General features: G+C 21.9%; 1 protein-coding gene across 5 annotated transcripts in view; it reads left to right on the top strand.

Annotated features, from left to right (window-relative positions):
- LOC105365899 (RNA-binding Fox protein 1) overlaps positions 1-21,370 on the top strand; it is a 61,772-nt gene that overhangs the window by 31,430 nt on the left and 8,972 nt on the right. For 3 of the 5 annotated variants that reach the window (XM_011504179.1, XM_011504181.1, XM_011504178.1), the window contains 2 exons: positions 3,090-3,110; positions 14,431-14,578. In XM_011504179.1, coding sequence (XP_011502481.1) covers positions 3,090-3,110; positions 14,431-14,578 — 169 coding nt within the window. Of the gene's footprint in view, positions 1-3,089; positions 3,111-14,430; positions 14,579-16,998; positions 17,153-21,370 lie in introns of all 5 variants that reach the window. The other 2 variants (XM_011504182.1, XM_011504180.1) reach the window with 2 other exon arrangements.

Raw genomic sequence — 21,370 nt, 5'->3', positions numbered from 1 at the left:
CAAATTTAAAAACAAAATATGGTATAAATTATTTGAAGTTCGTTGGAAACTGTAACATCAAAACATAATTAGGTATTTGAAAAACGTTCAAATATTATATTTAAAAATCATTAAAATGAAAAAAAAAATAATAATATTTTTACTAACATGAAATTATACAATAAAAATTATGGTTATAAAGATCATCATAAAATATCATCTTTTTATCGTTTTGATATAATGCGAGAAAACAAAAATTATAAACTACAGTGAGTTTAAATAATTTAGTGCAAGATATATAATAGTTTGATTCAAAATTATACCAAACTTCATTGAATATGTTAGACATAAGCTGTAAACAAGATCCCTATAGATATCCTGAATGCAAGATACCAAAAAAGACCAATAACATATGCACAAAACAAAAGATATACGAAGAAAGAATACTCTGTTAGAAATCAAAAATTAATATTTAAAGAACCAAACAAAAGACAATTTAAAAACTATACTATATGGGATGGAATAGATAAATCTGTGTGAGTTATAAAATATGCTTTTAATTTATCATTAACCATTATTTAAAATTTTCTAAAATAAAAATTAGTTTATCATCGAAGGATTTTTTTTTCTAACTTATATCTTAAATTTTATGTATAACTGTTCGAAACTGTTTGATTCCCTAGCTCGAACTGCCAATGTTTCGATAGCTTTATAATAATTGCCGCTCACCCTAGCAAATACTTGGAAAGAAGTCAAGTGGAGGGACTGTAGAAATACAGTGTTTGCTTATTCGATAAATATGGTTTATTATGGTTTATTTACAATTGCATTATTGATGTGTTGGATTTATTTGATGGAAAGGTGTATCTTATGTTCAATCACGAAGATGCAATTGCTTGCAACTGTTTCTGTGGTTTATTTACACGAGATGCTTGTTGATGACGATGATTTGTTGTTGATTTTGTAAAAATCAACAACTAAGTGGGCACACTCCTTATTAGTGAGTGTGTTTTGTGCTATGTAATAATAGCGACATGCTAATCATGTAAGAATTAGCAATGATTTATGTCTTAGATTTGGTTTATTCACAGAGATACAGTAGTCTGGACCTGTTTTGTGATGAATAGTTCACTATCTCGAATGTTCTGTGTAGATATTGAATGGTTTCACTATGCCGGATGCTCCGTGTAGATGATTTGTTATACTATTCCGAATGCTCCGTGTGGATATTGAAGTATTTCACCACCCCGGATGCTCCGTATGGACGATTTGTTTCGTAAGAAGGAGATAATGTCAAACCCTTTTACTGCGGTACAGGTGATTGACGCGTTTTCTTCTAACTTGGGCTTAGTATGGTTTCACCACTATCGGTTCACCATTAATTAAGAGCCTCTTTTTCCTTGGCGTCCCCACTCAGTTAGCACTTATGTCTGTGTTGTCCCCACTCAGTCAGCGCTTGTGTCTGTGTCGTCCCCACTAATAAAGCCTCTGTCATTAGCGTCTCCATTCAGAGTACCTCTGGCTTTAGCGTCTCTATTTAGAGCGCCTCTCTCTGTGGTCGTACACTTTAGAATTTTTCAGAGGTGCGACGACCATTGGACCTTTCCACCAGATGTCTAGCGACTTGGATTTTCCATCAGATGTCTGACATTCGCGAGAAGTTCTCGTAATCTCGCACAATAATAAATAAGCATTTTTATACTCAAATAAGAAATATCAGTTTTAAAGGTCATATTATTTTACATAAATTTTTTTGTTCATTTGATGAAAGACTATAAAACATTAAATAAAATTAATTTTTTTTCTTTATCTGTTTCAGATAATTTGACTTCAGGTGAGAATGGTTGAATGTTTCTAGATACGTCTCACTGACTCATAACTACTTCAAATATTTATGCTTTTATTTATAATTTTTTTCGACGTGTACTTTAAAAATAGTGTAATATAATTATAATCATTTTTTAATTTAATATATTATAGTAGCGTTGAAACAAATAAAAATAAAGATTTTTGAACTTGGTACCTTATAATCTCATTTTATTCAATATTTATTTTATTTATAGAAATATTCAATTTTGTTTATTTGATATCTTTAATATTTTTACAAAAAATGATTGAATATATTCTATTTAATAACCTTAATTTAACTTTTTAATAGTTTTTCTTGTTTAAATGTTAGCACATCCTTATCGAGTTCTATATATTTTTTCTATTTTTTCAATAAATTTTTCAATCTCAAATATATTTTGCTTTGTCTCTCTTGTTTCTTGTTCTCTTCAGTGGTATGCATAAATTACTTATGTCTAGTAATTTTTTTTACATTGAGACCATCTATGATAAATTATTTCATTTTTTTTTAATACTCATCTTAGTTATATGAAAATTTAATTTATGAGTAGCAACTACATTCTTATCAAAAAGATTTTAAAGTTCTAACAGATGAATGTTTATAACAATTACGGAGATTTTTTTAATAAATATAGATTGAATTATTATTTTATTAGGCAATAGCTGAAGTTCACAAAAATTATAGATTTCTTTTGCATCCTCTCCATAATTAGATAATTGTAGCCAGATGATGATGAGCAGATAAGTTTTTAAAACATACTAAAAAACGATAATAATAGTATCCGTAAATAAAACAAAGTAAATAAAACCAATTTTACATTATAAAAGTATTTTATGCCGTTATGGTTATAAGGATTTCTGAATTGCTTCGATTTAAGTGAATTTTGAAAAAGGTATATTTTAATAACCCAAGATAACTACAATATTAGGTCTAATTATGATGTTATCTATCTACACTCAACATGAGGAGTGATGTCAAAGTTTTTCAAGTTCTTTTTAAGAAATTTAATAATTTGTTGATTATATATATCACCATTGTAATATATATATATATATATATATATATATTAAAATACATAAATTTTTGCATTTTAATTTGCAAGCTAATTCTGTATTGTATATTTTATCATTAAATTTATAGCAAAGGCTATTGTTTATAATTATCTTATGAAAATAACAATAAATTGATTCTTATTAATTCAATTTTTTTACTTATATTTGTATTACTGAATTTTATAGTTTCTTAAAATTTTGTGTTTCAGTGTGTGTCCAGTGGCCAGAGGGTAGGTGTATCTATAATGTGTCTGACGAGGCACTCTTGACTCTTTATTTGCTGAGGCACTATTGAATCTCTTTCTTTATGGAAAAATTACCAAGGGTTCTTATAAAAGAGGTGATCCAAGGCATGATAATTTGATTCATTCTCCCTTGTTTTATTCTTAATTTATAAAAGCATTTTTCTGATGAAATCAGTGCAAATTATATTTCTAACTAGAAATTCTCCACAGCCGCTATACTATAACCAAGCCAAATAATTTTATATAAAAATTGATACAAGTATGAAAAGATTATTTTATATATATTTATTTTTTCTCAAAAATGTACATTTTAAGGGATATTAAAAGTCGATTTATCCTATTACTATTAAAAACTTATAAAAAAATTATAATAGTTACTCAAGATTTACATAAAGAAATATAGACTAGACAGTTTTCTACATTATTCGTATAATAAAGAATTGTATTAAATATTAAACAAAAAATTGTTAATTTTAAAAACTTTTTCCATATATAATAAAATAATAGATATTTGAGTATGTAAAAGCTATTAATAATTATTACAAATTTCTTCAATGTAAATTTAAAAATATTTAATCATGTGTTCATTCCAAATATATGAACAATCATTTTGTAACATCTTTTAAATAATTATAGTATTTATTATTTATAAAGTTATTCTGAATTTTGTTTATAAGACTATTTGCTCCAGTTTTAACATTTTGGTTCATTATAAATTTTATTTTATTTTTTGAGTTCTCTGTGTTCTAAAATATTTATTTATGCCTATTTTACAGTTTTTAATTTAAGTTTTAAAGTAAATATATAATTAATTTCATTCATTTATCGTATCCTCCATTTATTGTAAAGATTTTATTAAATAATACATAAATTATAATAAATAATAAAGCCTTTTGATATAATCAAAAGCCGGTTGAAAATTAAAAAAATTTAGAGATTTCTTTTGAAAAATTAAAAAAAATTTTTTTAGCTAACCCTTTTAATGGGTTTATTCCTCTATCAAACATAATTACTCTTATTTTTGTTTATACAAATTAATGCTTTTCATGTAAGCCATTAACTTGATTGTATAGATATTTTTGTTATCGTCAGTCTATGAAAAATTTCTTATTTTTAAATAAGTGATCGATTTATGTTATTTCTTTATTTACTACTGCTTGTCTTATTGCTACTTATGCATTCTACTGCATCTTAATCATATATTTGCATGTTCAATCAATTGTTTTATATTAACTTTAATGGTATTTATAGTATTATAAAGTTTAAGTAATTGTGTATTACATAATGTATATCAATCATTTTAATTAAATTTCTTATTTACTTATCAAATAGAAATAAATCGGTTTTGTATTTAATAGTTCTTAGGAAAATTTGAAACAATAAAAAGGCAATCCTCTATTTATGAAAATAAGAATTAAGAATAGTTATAATATACATCAAAATTAGGTATGACAAAATTAAAAGCTGAAACTCATGCATATACGTTGTCGTAGATCTCCCAAAAATCAGAAACTATTCTGATGTATAAAACAACTTATCTTATCAAAAATAATGGGTGTAAAGTATAACTGAAGAAAACAGAACTATTTACTAAGGTATCTAACTGAATTTATGAAATTTTTAAAAGTAATTTTGAAATTATTACTTCAATGTATACAAGAATTCAAGTCTAAATATTAAACATCTTAGATATATATATCAACAAAGAATATGCGAAAGTATATTAGTTAAGATAATAATCATAATCTATCGAAAATGTAAAGTAATACAAACATTGATGTACAAGATTTAAAGTAAAATAAAATATCAAAGATTATTAGGATAAAGTAAAAATGAGAGAATAATACGGAAGTTTGGTAATCTTGTAATTGTATCTAAGACAACTTTGAGCTTGACAATCTAGGTTATTGTCCAAGTTCAAAAGCTTTAAAAAATTCACAAATGCCACAGCAATAAACATTTTTTCTATAAATAAATTAAACTTTTTTTATAAGGTTATACTTTTATTTAAAGTATGTACTATAGATTGCAAATATCACATTGAAAAGAAAATATAAGCTATTTTACAATTAAGCATGATTTTATGAAATTTCCATAGTTAAATATTTTTGGTAGTTTGAATTAAATATAGTATTTGTCTGTTTTTTATGAAATATTGATTCCACATTATATTATATGTTATGTAGTAAACTAATATTAACGAATATTAAATACGTACGAAATATGTAGTACAGCAAAAGAGAGTGCCCGAGTTACAAGTTCCGAATAAAAACGGTTTAAACAATTATACAGAGCATTGATTTTTAGGAAGTCGCTTAATAAAGGTATATTATGACTTTTCAGAAATACTAGAAGGTTATATATATAATAACATTTTTAAACCATCCATTAAAACACATAAATATTATTGATTTCATAAACTCTTTTTTTTTAAATATATAAATTATATAATTTAAACGATTATATTTATTTGTTGTAGGGCTTTGTAAAAAAAAAATAAAATTTTGTTGTACATGAGAAAACTACAAGATAATTATTTGTTAAGATATATTAAATTGATATAAATTATTGGTGTTTGATAATGTAATAAAATCAATTTAAAAACAGTCAAATAATCATTTCTTTAATGTATCATTTATAAAATTTAAATATAATTATAAATAAGATAAATATTTTCATTAAATATTTTATAAATTATTTTTATTGTTTAAAATTTAAAGTTACTGTTATATTTCTTCATATTCGATTTAAATCAGTTGCACTCTAAAAGCATTCTAAATTCTTCTACATTTTACTGCGACTTTGATTTATTTAAAAGGATTGAAACTATTAAATTATAAATCATTTTAAATTCATATTTCATACGATATCATAATTATTAACTAATTGATATATGTAGAGGTAAAATATTTAGAAAAATGATAGATTATAAGAGCCGATATATAATTTTATGACAGGTCCTTACAGATCATTACAATCAGTTTACATATATTAAAGAATCATACTACAGTTTTTATTAAAAAAAATGTTGACAAGTAAGTGGATTTAATTCCGAGATATGTACAAATTCAAATAGATGTATCATAATTACAATACATTATTGTTTTTAGTCGTACTTAGAATTTTCTTAATTTATAGATAAAATTTGTATGAATAATTAGAAAATACATTACAACAATTATAAATTCAGTATTAACAATGAAAGACAGTAAAAAAAATTTACAATAACTATATTAGATTTATATATTGAATTTCTAAATTATATGAATTTATTACTTTAAAAAGTTAATGTTTAAATTAATTTATAAAATGTGACAAATTTCAAATATGTCAAAATGAAGTTTTTTTATTTATGTATTTAGCATATACAATTATCATATAAATTGATTATGTTCAAACATTTTTTAAATAAATTTAAATTTATTTTAAAGCGGTTCTGTATCTAATAATAAATTTAATTTAAATTACAATAACAAAATTTTTATAAATTTTACTTTAATATTGACTACATCAAATAATTTCAAATTATTAATGTTATTACAAGGAAACTTGGTAACATTTTGCGTTAACAAGTCAAATAAATAAAATTCAGTGTACTATATTTTTCAACATTTTATTTTTATTTTGCACATTTACAGGATTTATTTTTTTGTATATTTATATATTATATTTTTTTATATACATTTTAGTAAATATTATTTATGAATTGATTACGGCAATGTAAATGCATTATTTAGAAAGAAACTATATAAAAAATTTGTTAATAAGCAAGATATTAAAATTTATCAAATTAAAATAAAGGAGTAAACACTAATAAATATTTGATTAAATCAATAAGATTAAATCATTAATTAAATAAGACAAAGAAAAATTAACTTTTCTTAAGTACTTTTTATTTATAGTAAACAACATTAAATATACGAACTAATATTATTATATCATAGCAAAATATCGCATTATTACAATGAATGTTTAATCAAGTACAAAAACATGTTATGAAATGATTTATATCTATATAATATATAATTTAATTATCCAATCCAATATAGTACATATACCCATATATCCATATAGTACCCATATAGATTATATCTATCCTTCTACCTACATTTATAGAATTAAATTTTATGTATACAATTATATAAGCCTAGAAATAATCGTATAAAAACTAATAAATTTCTATCTTTTAATAAAACATTCTCACAAATATAATATGAGTTTATAAAAAAAATGGCAACAATATATTATAAGTCAATTAAAAGAATATAAATTATACAAATATAAATTATATCAAAAATTCGAATTCTATTATTTAATCGAATAATATTATTAATTTGCTTTAATTTCAATACGAAAAATTGCTTCAAGAAAATAAATACAAACAATATATAGGTACGTATGTATATATATACAATGTTTTGTAAAGAAATGCATTTTGTCATGTTTATAAAAGACTTCTTTATTGCTTCTATCATTAAAAATTATTTATATGTTTCTTATATATATTTCACACAAACATTAATCGTAATTTAGACACGATAAAAATTATGTATCGCTATTAGTAAAATTAAAATAAATTTGTGAAAGAATCTTTTGTCCCTTCTTGAATAAAAATAATACGAGATTGTAACAGTGAAAGTTGTACATATTTAAACTTAATCACTATTATCAAATTTATATTAAAAACATATCAACACTATAAATATTTGGTATTTATAAAATTTCTTTATAAAATTGCCATTTTGTATTAACTAATTGTTTCAGTAGATCAATATATTAAAAATTAAAACAGAATACAAATATTTATTATTTTAATAACATTAAATATTAACGATGCTTATAAAAGTCTATAAAACTAATAATCTCTATTAATAATACTAATAATTTGCTTTAAAAATAATAGTTTAATTACTCTAATACTAATAATTATTATACAAGCATCATATACATTGTTAACAAATTATAAATAAAAGGGCATAAAATAGTTTGTTCTACCTTAAAATATCACCATTAATTCTCTTTTGTATAATAATTTACATAATTTTTGTGAAGATTTTATATATAATTTTAGAATTTATTATTTAATAATGTATATCTTAATTATTATTATATAATTGTTTCATAAGTAAAAATTCGATCCACTCTAATATATATCATTACATATTAAAAAAGTATTACTTTTAATTTTATAAAATATTTTCTATTTTTAAAAGTTGGTCAAAATAGAAAAATAATAAAATTAAAATATCATAACAATGGCAATGAATTGTAAATAGAAAAAGCTTAACTAAAATTGCTGTAAGCTAAGGTGATAAATAGAAAACTAAATAATTATATATAATTATTGTTGTCAAAAGAGTGTAATATCATTAAAAAAAAAGAAGAAAAGTTAATGTTAATATAAATATCTGCTCTAGTATTTACATGATATTAATAAAATAAACTTAAATTATTATGGAACTTAATTCCGTAAGAAATTAAACATCGGAAGACAATATGCCACACGTTGCGTTGTTATTATCATTTAGTATAAAAGTATTTATATTAAAATGTTGATTTGAATGGTTAAATTAATATAAATAAATTCAAATTAATTCATTCTTTCAATTTTTTAATCTTTAATTATATATTTTTATTAATTGCTGTGTTATTGCTAGTCTTTTTATAATCTTCGTATATATGCACATATTTATAAGTTTAGTCGCACATTACTACACATATTTGCACGCAGACGCAAATTTGCAATATTCAAACCCTCCATACTTATTAAAATATGTATTTTTGTACGTGTGTAAATTCATTACGTACATAATACCAATTATAATAGTTGAAATTAATAATTGCAATTATAATAATCTCTCATTTCCATATTTGTAGGATAAAAGTAAAATTTATACACATAGTTAAAACTTTTGTGACTGATATCTTTATAATGCGTCGCATTTATTGATTAAAGAATGTCATCAAAGGCGCCTAACTTGCCTGTGATTGTGCTTGGTTGTGGTTGGAGCGGTTATGGGTGAGAATTTTTCAGTTGCTTTTTTAATATTATTATCTTATTTATAATTGCACGTCTCACGTCGTTGCCTTGGCTTGTCTTGATATGAGATTCGCCTATCAATACGTTATCATACACTCACGCGCGCGTACGTGCACACACATATACATATGTAAACGGAATAAGCGTTTATCCGCGCGCGCGCGCAGAGTGTAAACAATCAGTTTTAAAATATTTTATAAGATTCAATTTAAAAAGCCATGACAGTTATTTTATTTTAATAATATTGTCTGACGAGTCGATTAATTTTTTAGTTAACATGCAAACCAATGTACTTCATGCCCAATCACATTTATTTCAATAAATGAAAACTCATAGATATTAATTATATTTTATAAAAATTATATTAATGAAATCTTATAAATATTAATGCATGTTAAAACTGTTAACATTACATTATTATTTATTAAAGAGTGTCCTATGTATTTAAGCATTAAATTTGTTTATACCTAGTTATAAATAGTTTAATTTATTCTGTAAGAAACATAAATTTACATAACTACTACATTAAAAAAAAATTTTGTAATTTAAGAAAGTTTCAATGAAGCTTATCAAAATAATTTAAATGATTTACAATTTAAATTATAAGAGTTCATTGTATGCATACATAATTAATTTAAGTGTAAATGAATTTCAATATAAATTCAATATACTCGTCAAAGAACTATATTAAAAATAAATTAACTATATTTTTCGATCTTCGGTCGGCGCACACAAACGCGCGCGTGTGGCGCTTTTTTATTAATTCCGTAATCATTATTTATTTATTATAGTTTTTTATATTCATAAGTCCGTCGTGGGTCTAGTAATCTTACTGTAGCTAAAGGTAATTTTTTAACCTCTTGCATTAAATAATATTTTTTTGTATTAAATAATATAATAAAGTAAAAAATGTACTGACGTGTATTTTGGACAAATATCTAAACACTAATCAATTTTAATTTGTATATTCTGTATCTTGAAAAATTTATTTATAATTAATTTTATTTTCAGCTTTTAAAATTTGTTCGCAACTTAAAGTAAAACATTTTCTAATTGAAATGTTTCTTATAGGTTTGCGTTTTTAAAAATATTTAAATCTTTTCAAGCAAAAAATGGAGTGAAATTATCATTTCGATTGCATGATATTTGTTGAGTAGATCCACGATGGACTAACATGTGTAAATTTTAATGGAAAACGTTAATTTTTTGTAAAGTAATGTTGATGGAGAATGGCACGGTGTCTTAGTTCACTAGCGAAATGGCCGAACAAGGTTGCTGCATGTTCAATTGTAATTTATTAATATAAATTAGTCATTCTTAATTTATTCATCAAATCAATACTTCTAAATCCTTATTTTTCTAATTTTCTTGCATATTGTTCATTCGCATTTTATAAATATTAGCAAACAAAAATACTTTATTATATATATTCATAAATAAAATTATCTATTAAATATTTAATTTAATACTTTTCAATATTAATATAAATAATATGTTAATAATTTTGATAGGAGTATATGGACGCTTTTTTAGTTAGTAGTTTCATCTAAGGTTGATTAAATTTGAATTTGAATAAAAATAACAAGGTTCAATACAATGAGTTATAGTAATTAATTATTCAAATAGACGTGAAGATTTATAACTTCAATAATCAGTCAATAATATTCTTTAATTGCTATGAAATGAAAATTGAATATTAAACACTGACAAAGTTACACATTAAATGGGTGCTTTTTATGTTATTACTTTTTGATACAAAGGTTATATGAACTTCTATATACGCAAAGACAAGTTCTTAAATATATTGATTTATATTTTTATTTTAATTTTCATGTAAAAAGATGATCTATACCACGAAGAACAAATTAATTAATTCTATGTTACTATACTATTTCCGAACACGAATTTATTCGTTATATTATTTGTAAAAAACATTACAAAAATTGTATTGTATATATATTCATAGTTTAAAAAAAAATTATATATGGATATATTATTTCTAGATGCACGTGCATACAGAATATTATCCGGATTTAATATTTTTGTTTCCACTATGAATAATATTATTTGCATAATTCAAATTGTTTTCTTCTTTCTTCAATTACAATATATTTTGTAAAAGTGGTATAAATACTGTTCTTTGTCATCATTTACATTATATTTATGTAGAAAAAATTCCAATTCTAAAAAATAATGTATTTAAAAAATAATTTATAGTCTATGAGAGCAACCTGATTTTTGATGTTTACTTTCATTTATTTATGGTTATTTAATCTCATTAGCTTTCTTCGTATTATAATCTTTTAATTCAATGTTTTAATTAATTAGTATATTGAGTTAACAAATTATTAAAATCAATTTATTACAAATATAATTATTTCGATATTATTATATTCTTAGTAAAATTCAAAATACTATGACAATAATAATAATTCTTTGGAATTAACTAAAAATCATTTATTTGAACATACTTTTTATTTTTATTATAAGAGTGTTGGAAAATTATACTAAATTTTTTAAATAACTTTTGGAATTTATATTTACACTTTCTTTATCTTATAGCAATGAAATTATTAGTTAATAATAATTCAACAGAAAGTTTTTCGATTGCTCATAAAAATAGTAAAATTTTCAGGTAAATAGGAATAAAATAAACTTTCAACATTCTAATTTAGTCTGCAGAATCTTTGGATAAGGTTTTATAGTATCAATAATTTTGTTTTTAAATTTCCTTTTTATTCTAGACAAATACCTGTGATTTTTTTTTTTATTAATCGAATATTTACATATTTACGGGAAACTTCTTTTTTTTTTTATTTTCCAACGTAGTTATTTACGATCGAATGTTTCCATTCATAGTAAAATTTAATCATGTATACAATTTACAAATGCTTTTAGAACTATTTGGAATTGTATCAAGCTAATCATAATTTTTAAAGTCCTTGAACCAAAACGAGATAATTATTCACCGGTATTCGATGTAATTATATTTATAGTAATTAATAATCAATAATATTTGTTTTAAAAAAATTAATGAAATCTAATTTTGTTAACGATTTTGTAAATTCATATGTAAAGATTTATTTGTATCTACTATATACGTTGGTAATATGTTTAAAAAATTTTAATTCATATAAAAAATCAATCAATAGTTGATTTTTAGTTTTTAATATATTAAATACATAACCAAATTTAATATTTTTTTCGAGATTTTAACAATCTATTTTAATTAAGTCAGATAACGTTTTTATTTGTTATTTTCTGAGACTATTATTATAAGCAACAAATATAAAAAGTAATTAGCAATTAAAATTATATATTCAAGTAATTAAAACATATAACAAGCTTAATATTATCAAGATAAATATTATTCATATTAAATTTATCTTTTTATCATATTTACTATAAATCGTATCTTTAAGAGGTCAATTAAAATATTTTATTCCAAGAAACAATGTTATTTGTATTTTTTCTTGGAAACAATGAAAAAAATTTTTTTGTTTAATTTGTTTTTACTATTTTTTTCGGTAATTATCTATTATCTACTAATTATATCAGTTCCCTTTGAACTTATGTTGTTCTCTCCATTAGTTTCGAAAATTTTCAGGTCAAATGTTGATAGATTTCTAAATTATAGTTTTAGATCAATTAGTTCTCATAATTCATGAATTGTTTTTGCACTGAATTTTTAATATTGTAACTAAAGATTATTCTTTTATTTTATCTTCTCAGTCAATGTTTTGTTTTTCTACTACATTAATTTACTCTTGTGTTTTATTGAAAAAAATTTGGAGATTTGTTAAAGCGTTCATGCTATTCTATACTTTTATTCTTCTTCCTTCTATTATGGCAGCTTTTCATTATTTACATTATATTTTACATGGGCACTATTAATTAGCACAAGTGTCTCTTTTTCCTGGCATTTAAAATGCTTTCGATTACGATTAGCATACTTGTTTTGATGTACAATGAATTGATTACTTTCGATATCTTTGTTATCTATGCTCTACTACACCTCTGTTACTTCGATAACAGAGTTCATTGTTCAATCGATCACTTAATCATCTTAAAAACGTTAAATTTTAGCTATTTGTTAGGATAGTCATGATCCGTTAAGCTTACGTAACACAAGTTCTACAATAAGTATTACAGTTCACTATTGTCTATAAAAAAAATAAAAAAACAACTATATAAATAAATTTTTAAAAACTGTCCAAACGATTTTATTCGGCGTTTACACTATTCAATTTATCTTATAAATTATTTTTCATTGTCTATTTATACAATGAATTTTTATTATCATTTACTATAAATTATATCATTATATTCACTAAAATAAATGATTGTAGTTATCAATACATATCTGATTGATCAAAAATATTAAAATTTTATTGAATATATTAAGAAATACATATTATATTTAGATTTATTATGAATATAATCATTATTAAATCATAAAAAGTTAAAAAATATTTTATAAAAAATAGTTTTTTTAATTTTCTTACTTTACTAAAACTTTGTAAAGTTAAATAATTTTGTATCAACTTTTATTTTAAACTTTAACGTTAGTACATGATTCAACTTCATATACATTATGGAAAAGTAGGCAATTATATTAATTTTTAATTTTATAAATATAGTTTTAGTTCAGTTATGTTGATATAAGAAATTTTATTGAAACATCCTAGAAAAAATGTATTCTTACTACTTTAATATTAGAATTATAATATGTGATTTTAAAACAAGATTTATATTTAAAAGAATCGATAATTATATTTTATTAATTTTTTATTACTCAAATCCTGTATTTTCGTAATATTATTTTTTAAATTCATTGGTTTATTAATAAGTATGCAAATTGTAATTTTTTTAAATAATTGGTAATTAATCATTATTCCTGGTAATTAAAACTGGTATAGTATATTCTTATTAAATAAATAAAGTATATTATTATATTTCTTCGTATGCAAATGTACAGTGTAGGAATGAAAGTACCTTAATATATAAGCTATCTACAATGCATTATAGATACATGTAAAGTATTATACATATTTGATATTATAAAAGTATTATACTATTAATATTTTGTTAAAAATCTGAAATATATATGATATTGGCTTGCAGCAAACCTAGGCCGAATTTAATAAACATCGTGACCACAATAATTCAAAGCAACTCTATATCTCAAAGAGAAAATATAAATGTTTGAAAATGAACAAAAGTATGACACTTGGCGAACGATATGCAATAATGATTTTAAAACAGGGTATAGGTTACCGACAATGCCCTGGAGCTGGCTCGGAGCAGCTGCACCATCAGCAGCCGCAGCAGCAGCGGTTGCAGCAGCCGCGGTCACACCATCGCCCGCCACTGCACCCCTTGTGCTTGCCCCGAGGTCCGCAACGAGAAGGAGGTATATTAATTTGCTTTTTTATCACATTGTTTTCTCACTCCCTCATTCTCTCCATTATTTATATACAAAATCATCGATTCATCCATCAATATATCTATTTATCTATCTCTCTATCTGTCTGTCTGTCTACTTGAATATCAATATAAATATATAATATATAATAAATATATATTAATCATCATCTTTTTTTTCTCTTTATGTGTTATTAAAATCAAAACAAGTATATATATAATAAAATTACGTTCTGTATCATTTATTATTTGCAATTTAGATTTTTATTTTTTCTCTGATTTTGTGCCCTCCATTTATAATTTTTTATTATATCGCTATAAACTAATGAATATCTAACACTACTTTATTATTTTTATTTTTATTTATTTAAAATTATTTATTACTTCCAATATTTACTTGGACATAATTGTAATTTATGGTTCTAAATAACTTATCATTACATGGTATTTTCTAAGCGTTTAAATGAAGGTACTGTATGACTAATGCGTATCAGAAGAATATGTTAATCACATCTGTATTTTACATTAAGTCTGCTAATTTTTTAAACTTGTCATATTTTATTCAATTTAAGAAAGGTCGATAGTATTCCTATTGTATAGTAACCTATTTAAGTTTTTAGCTTATGTAATTGATCTCATTATGCTCAGTACAGGTTTTTTTTACTAGTTTTACATCCTCAATCAAAGGATGAAATTAGTTAATATATTGAATAAAATCTCATCATAATTTAATCAAAATTAATTACACTTATACATTTATTTTAATTTGTAATTCCATACAACTTTGATTTTTAATAAGTTAAACTTGGGAGATTACTACTTGAACACTTCTATTTGTTTTAATTATAAATTAGTATACAAGTTTTAGTTAGTAAATTTTTGTAAATTTTTATGTATTTTCGTTAATATTTAATTATAAATTAGTATAAGATGATTTAAAATATTGACAAAAAAATATATTACCAATGTTTTATATTTATATACTAACTCAATATAGAGAAATGCATTAGCTATATTTCTTAATAATACATCTCACTCATGTGAAATGAAATGTTTTTAGAATAAAATATTATGAAATTATTAATAGATATCATTAGATAAGTTATAGTGAAATAAATGCACATTTAAGAATCATATAAATATACAAATATTCAGTAAATTTATATATAAGCTTCTGGTACAATCTTAAAATAACAAATAAGATATTCGTGTAATTTTCTATTATTTTAAAATTTGTGTTAAAAATTTTATAATCGATATGTGTAAAATAAAATATTAAATAATTTTTCATAATTTTTTTCATTATTATAATTTCTTTATTTATTCATATTAAATAAGACTTTTATTTATTTATATATTCTTTAATATGTTTATTAAAAATTTTAATATATCAAAACATTAGATTGAATTTTATAGTAGAATAGAAAATACAATATGATTTAATAATCTTCTTTCAAATAAATAATGTTAAAAAACAATTTGACACAATTATTAAATGTTAATTATTATTTAAATAAGTATAAATATGTTTTATTCAGACGGAATGTATATATCTAAAAATATTATAAGATATTATAGGTTTCTTATTTGATTTAAATATAATTTAAACTTTACTTTTTTTAAATGTATAAATTATAAAATTAAACTATGAATTTTAATATAAAAAATATAATAGACAATATTTTTTAATTTAATTAAAATTTATAAAATTTACATATCGAATTCATAGAATATATATCTATTGATATGTAATGTTAATTGATATACAATATCAAATTTAATTCGAAATTAATTGAATAAATAATAATTTTGTAGTAATTGCTACTAGTTTTGAATGAATGATGAAAGAAATTAATAAAAAGTTATGTTTTACGATTAAACAAAAGAGTGTATGCATGTACTATTTTTGTGTGAAGAAAAATCAATATATTGGCTTTACAATTTATGTATTTTTAAGTTGTTTGGAGATGAAAATTTCTATTGTATAGTTTTAATATATGTTGATAAAAAAATATATATATAATGCTATTCAAATGAAATAAATAAAGAATTTGTAAATGTATTTTTATACTGCCAATTTTTTTAAAATTCATAAAACTGTGACGTTTTGGAATAATTAAGCTTATGCACATATGCAAAAAAAGTTCGTATATTTTGGTTCTGAAATTGTCGAATAGCTGCGGTCTGCGGACCACAAGTAGTGTATAGGAAAAAAAGTATGGAAAACTGCTGCTGCTGCTGCTGCTTCTTCTTCTTCTTCTTCTTCTGCTTCTTCTTCTTCTTCTGCTGCTGCTGCTGCTGCTGTTGCTGCTGCTACTACTGCTGCTACTGCTGCTGCTATCGATGAAGGAAGATTTTCTGTATGATGATAGCTTGTACAAGGTAGGCGCAACGGCATATGTGTTTCAGCGGCGGCATTAAGATGATAGCCACTCAAAGAAGATGCATTAGTAATGTGAAAGTGATTTATCCAAAGCGTGCAGAAACGCTTACAATAGTTCAAAATTCCAGTTCCATTGTTGCAACTGTAGCTGCTTATATTCTTCCTTCTTTTGCCCAAAAGGTAAGTACTTATAAATTATAAATTATGGCTTTTGACGTTAGTATCCACTATTCTTTTAATTTTTTTATTAATTTATAAGTACTTCTAAATTTACATATTTTTTCTGCACGCTTCACTTAAAATTCAATTTTATAAAGCAATCTGTTATATTTCAAAAATGTTTTTTTAGAAGTACTGCACTTTAAACAATACATTGAATACTAGTAAAATAATCATTGTACTTGATAATTAGTTAAGACTTTAGTTTTATATTATTTTTAACATATTTATAATTTGCGATTTTATTTTAAAAATTCGTATCCTATATTAGTATTTTCGAACATCGTTATATTGTATCTTAAACGAAAAAATTGTTACAAAATATTGTAAAGTATTGTATAAATTCTCTTATAATTTGTAAAAATAAAAAATTGTTTTTTGCTTAATTAGTATTGTCAAGTAAATAAAATGTGTATAATGAATAGTAAAATTGGTATATTATAATTTATGTAGCACGTCTCATAAAAAATTGAAGTATATTTATCCAATTTTTTTTTCTATTAAATAAAACAATTATTTTGGCTTCTCAAATTATTTTAAAGTATATATGCATATATTAAGGTCATTTATTTTATAATATTGTATGCATATATATTGTAATTTTTTAACCTTTACTTTGTAACAGAAGTAATTTTATTAATTTTATGCATAATAAAAAATTCAATATTGAATTTTAATATACTTATATGTATACAACTTGTACTATGCCTTATATTATTAAAAATGTGTACGTGATTTTATAAAAAATTGCCTTAATTAATAATTGTAGTAAAATTATCTTTTTTATGAGTCGAGTAAATTGCAAAAGTTTGATATTTCATTTTAAATGCTTAAAAATACTACTAAAAATATGTACATGATTTTATAAAAAAAAGATTGCTATTTCGTTTTAAATGCTTGAAAATTGAATATATAAATTTGATATTGAAAATATATATAAAAAAAAATAAAAGGTGCTAAATACTTTCGCGTTTATCTACAAAATTGCCTCCTAGTTTAAACAGTTTAATCTTTAGCTACTTCATTGTTGATGACACAATAATGGATAGTAAATACAAAATGAAAAATACAATGGTAAATAGGTAGTATAAAAGATTAAAATGGTGAATAGAAAACACAAAATTTGAAATTCTATGTCATGCATGATAACTATTTATAAGGATTTTGAAATACATAAAAGGGAACAAGTACACAACCACTGATATTTAGAAATAAAAATCGAATGAATCAATAATATTTATGTTTAAATTATAATCATTTGTGACACCGATTTTTATCAAAATTATACATAACTTAAATTTTGTGTATGAATATATAAATAAATTCTGAATTGCATTTTAACACAAAAGATACTTCTGAAATTATGTCACAAGTACAAAAAAAATTAGATGTGTTTAATCTAGAAAAAGTGATAATAAATATTGTAAGACTAATAACACAAAACATTTTACAAGATATTCAAGGATACTTTATTTTAGAACCCTAAAGACGTTTTGTAATGTATTCTATTTTATTAACGTTGACATATAAATATTAAAATTGAATATTAAAATAATTTATATAGAAATATGCTTTTTTAAAAATTTAAATTTTACTTATAAAGCTTATTTCATTTAAAAATACTTTATTTTAATTGGTTATAATCATTCGCATTTTATTATATTAACTTTTAAATAGGAATTACATGTACTAAAATAAGCATCTAACAAAATATAATGTCTTAATATAGTTTTTGAAGAAATCGTAATTAGAATACAAACATATTTCGTTTATAATATGAATTTATTATAGTTATTGTATGTAATGTGTTTACTAATATCAAAAATAGTAAATCTATTAATTTAATAGCAAAGAAAACTACATTTTTCATTTACCCAAAAAAATAATTTACCTAAAATTGTTTGAAAATCGTTGTTTTAAATTTATAAAACATATTTTAATTACCAATAATTTGAATTATGTTCTATAAAATTAAAATGTGAAATTAATATTGTTCTCTAACGTTGCCGTTTTACATAATTAAAATTCTAACAAGTTTTTTTTTGACATTTCAAGTGATCGCTCTGCAATAGCAATACCGGTTTACATTCAAACTAATTTAAAACTCCATATACTCAATTTCTACATGGTAAAACCAAAATATTTATAAATAATTAAGTTTCTTTTTCCAATTTTTAAACATATTTTTACTAATTCTATTAGGACTTTAAAAATAATTTTAAAACATTGTTAACTTTTATTAAAATCAATTAATGTTACATTAAAATAACTAATAAATAATAAATCGTTAATTTATATAAAAACACAGAGTTTTTAAATTATTTAACAAATAATGATATTCAATTTTTAAATAGGCAATTATTTATTTTAGTAAGATAAGATATATAGGTATTTATAATTTATCATTTTTATTTAAATTATACATAAATTATATGATTTTCATTGAAACAAATTATTGGAAGTAACACATAAGAAATTTTTAATATTTTTTTTTATTTTACTAATATTAATTTATTAGTATAGACAGTTAGTACCTTGTTTTATTATTTATAATAAAATTTATAAAATTTTCATTGTCTATAAAGTAATTTTTTAAGAATTTATACATCAAATCATAATTAGTGCTTTAAACTCTAGCTTTTTATTTTTATTACTATTTTTTTTTAATCTGTAAGCATATGAAGTATAAACATAGAAAAGAAAGAAAGAGAGAAATATAAAAAGCGTATTTAAATAAAAAGAATGATCATTAAATGGTAGGAAAAAGTATATGCGTAACAATCTGTAAATAAGATTTAAGGAGTATTTAATATATATTTATATTTATATTTTATATTTTGTATTTTATAAAATAACTTTTGCTTCTTTTTAGCTAGTTTGAACAATCACGCGGCTGCATTCAATAATAAAACTATTCATTAATCAAAGCTTAATCAGTTCAACGATATTTGAATATTCAATTTATATATTTTTTCCACATTCTTTTAGTACTGTAAGTTGATATTTTGTTTTAAATTGTTCAGGGAAATTAGTACTTTGAATTTATGGGAGTTTATTTTTTATTTTTTACATTTTATTCCACGAATAATTTTCATTATATTTTACATATATATATAATTACTATTAGGATAAATGATGTTAAATAGAAAACAAATGAAAAAGTTAATACATGGCAAACAAATATTAAAAAATAGATTTTTATAAAAGTTTGTGTTAATAAAAATATTAGTAATAGAATCAAATAAAAAAATAATGGAAAAGGCAATTGATTAATCGTTCATTTGATCTAACATATCATAATTTAGTAACGTAAAAATAAATTTCTGAATTAAAATTTCTTATTTATTATATTGTAATAAAAATACGGTCAAATATATTGTTGTGCTATTTTATGATCTATCGAATATATGAAATTTTTCAATAAATTATATTGATTTTACTGTTTAATGTTTCCTTTCGTGATTTTTTTTCAAATTGTAAGTCGAAAAATATATTCAAAAGTACTTTCTTAACATATATTTTATTTTTTTTATTCAAATTTTATCAAAATAAAATTTAGAAATATAAAGTTTTTAGAAATATCTGTACATTAATTAAATTTAATTAAAAAAATTGGATTTTATAATCTAATACTAAGACGTGTGGTATTTAATTTCATTATTTCAAAGTCATAACACCCCATATAATCACCCCACGTTTATGCAATAGTTTATAATTTTCCACTTATAAACGATAAACGATAATATATTAGTAGAAAAATATAAATTTTTACAGTCGTATATAACTAATAATTAACAAGTGGATCAACCATTGATTAACTCAATATTGTTCGATTCTTTTAAAAAAATTTTAGTATCCTTGATTTCACCGTAGAAAAAAAGAAATTATTTACGAAATTTATTCTCCATTTTAAATATTTATTAAATTAATTTATTTATTTTGACAAGTTATCATATTTAGACACTATGTTATTAATAAAATTAACATTAGTTAAATCATTATCCATAATTTTAGACTTTTTATTATTCATTTTTTTACTAATATTAGACTTTTTGATCGAATATTAAAATATTATTACTTTCCGATCTTTCCCTCCATTGGTGATGACTATAAACAGTATTTAAAATAAAAAAATTTCATTTGTATATGAAACATTTCATCAAAAAAGAGAAAGATTTT

This window comes from Ceratosolen solmsi, unplaced genomic scaffold (assembly GCF_000503995.2).
Source record: "Ceratosolen solmsi marchali unplaced genomic scaffold, CerSol_1.0 scaffold19, whole genome shotgun sequence".
Taxonomy (NCBI): domain Eukaryota; kingdom Metazoa; phylum Arthropoda; class Insecta; order Hymenoptera; family Agaonidae; genus Ceratosolen; species Ceratosolen solmsi.
Note: the sequence above shows the minus strand (reverse complement) of the source record. Positions and strands in the feature narration are given on the sequence as shown.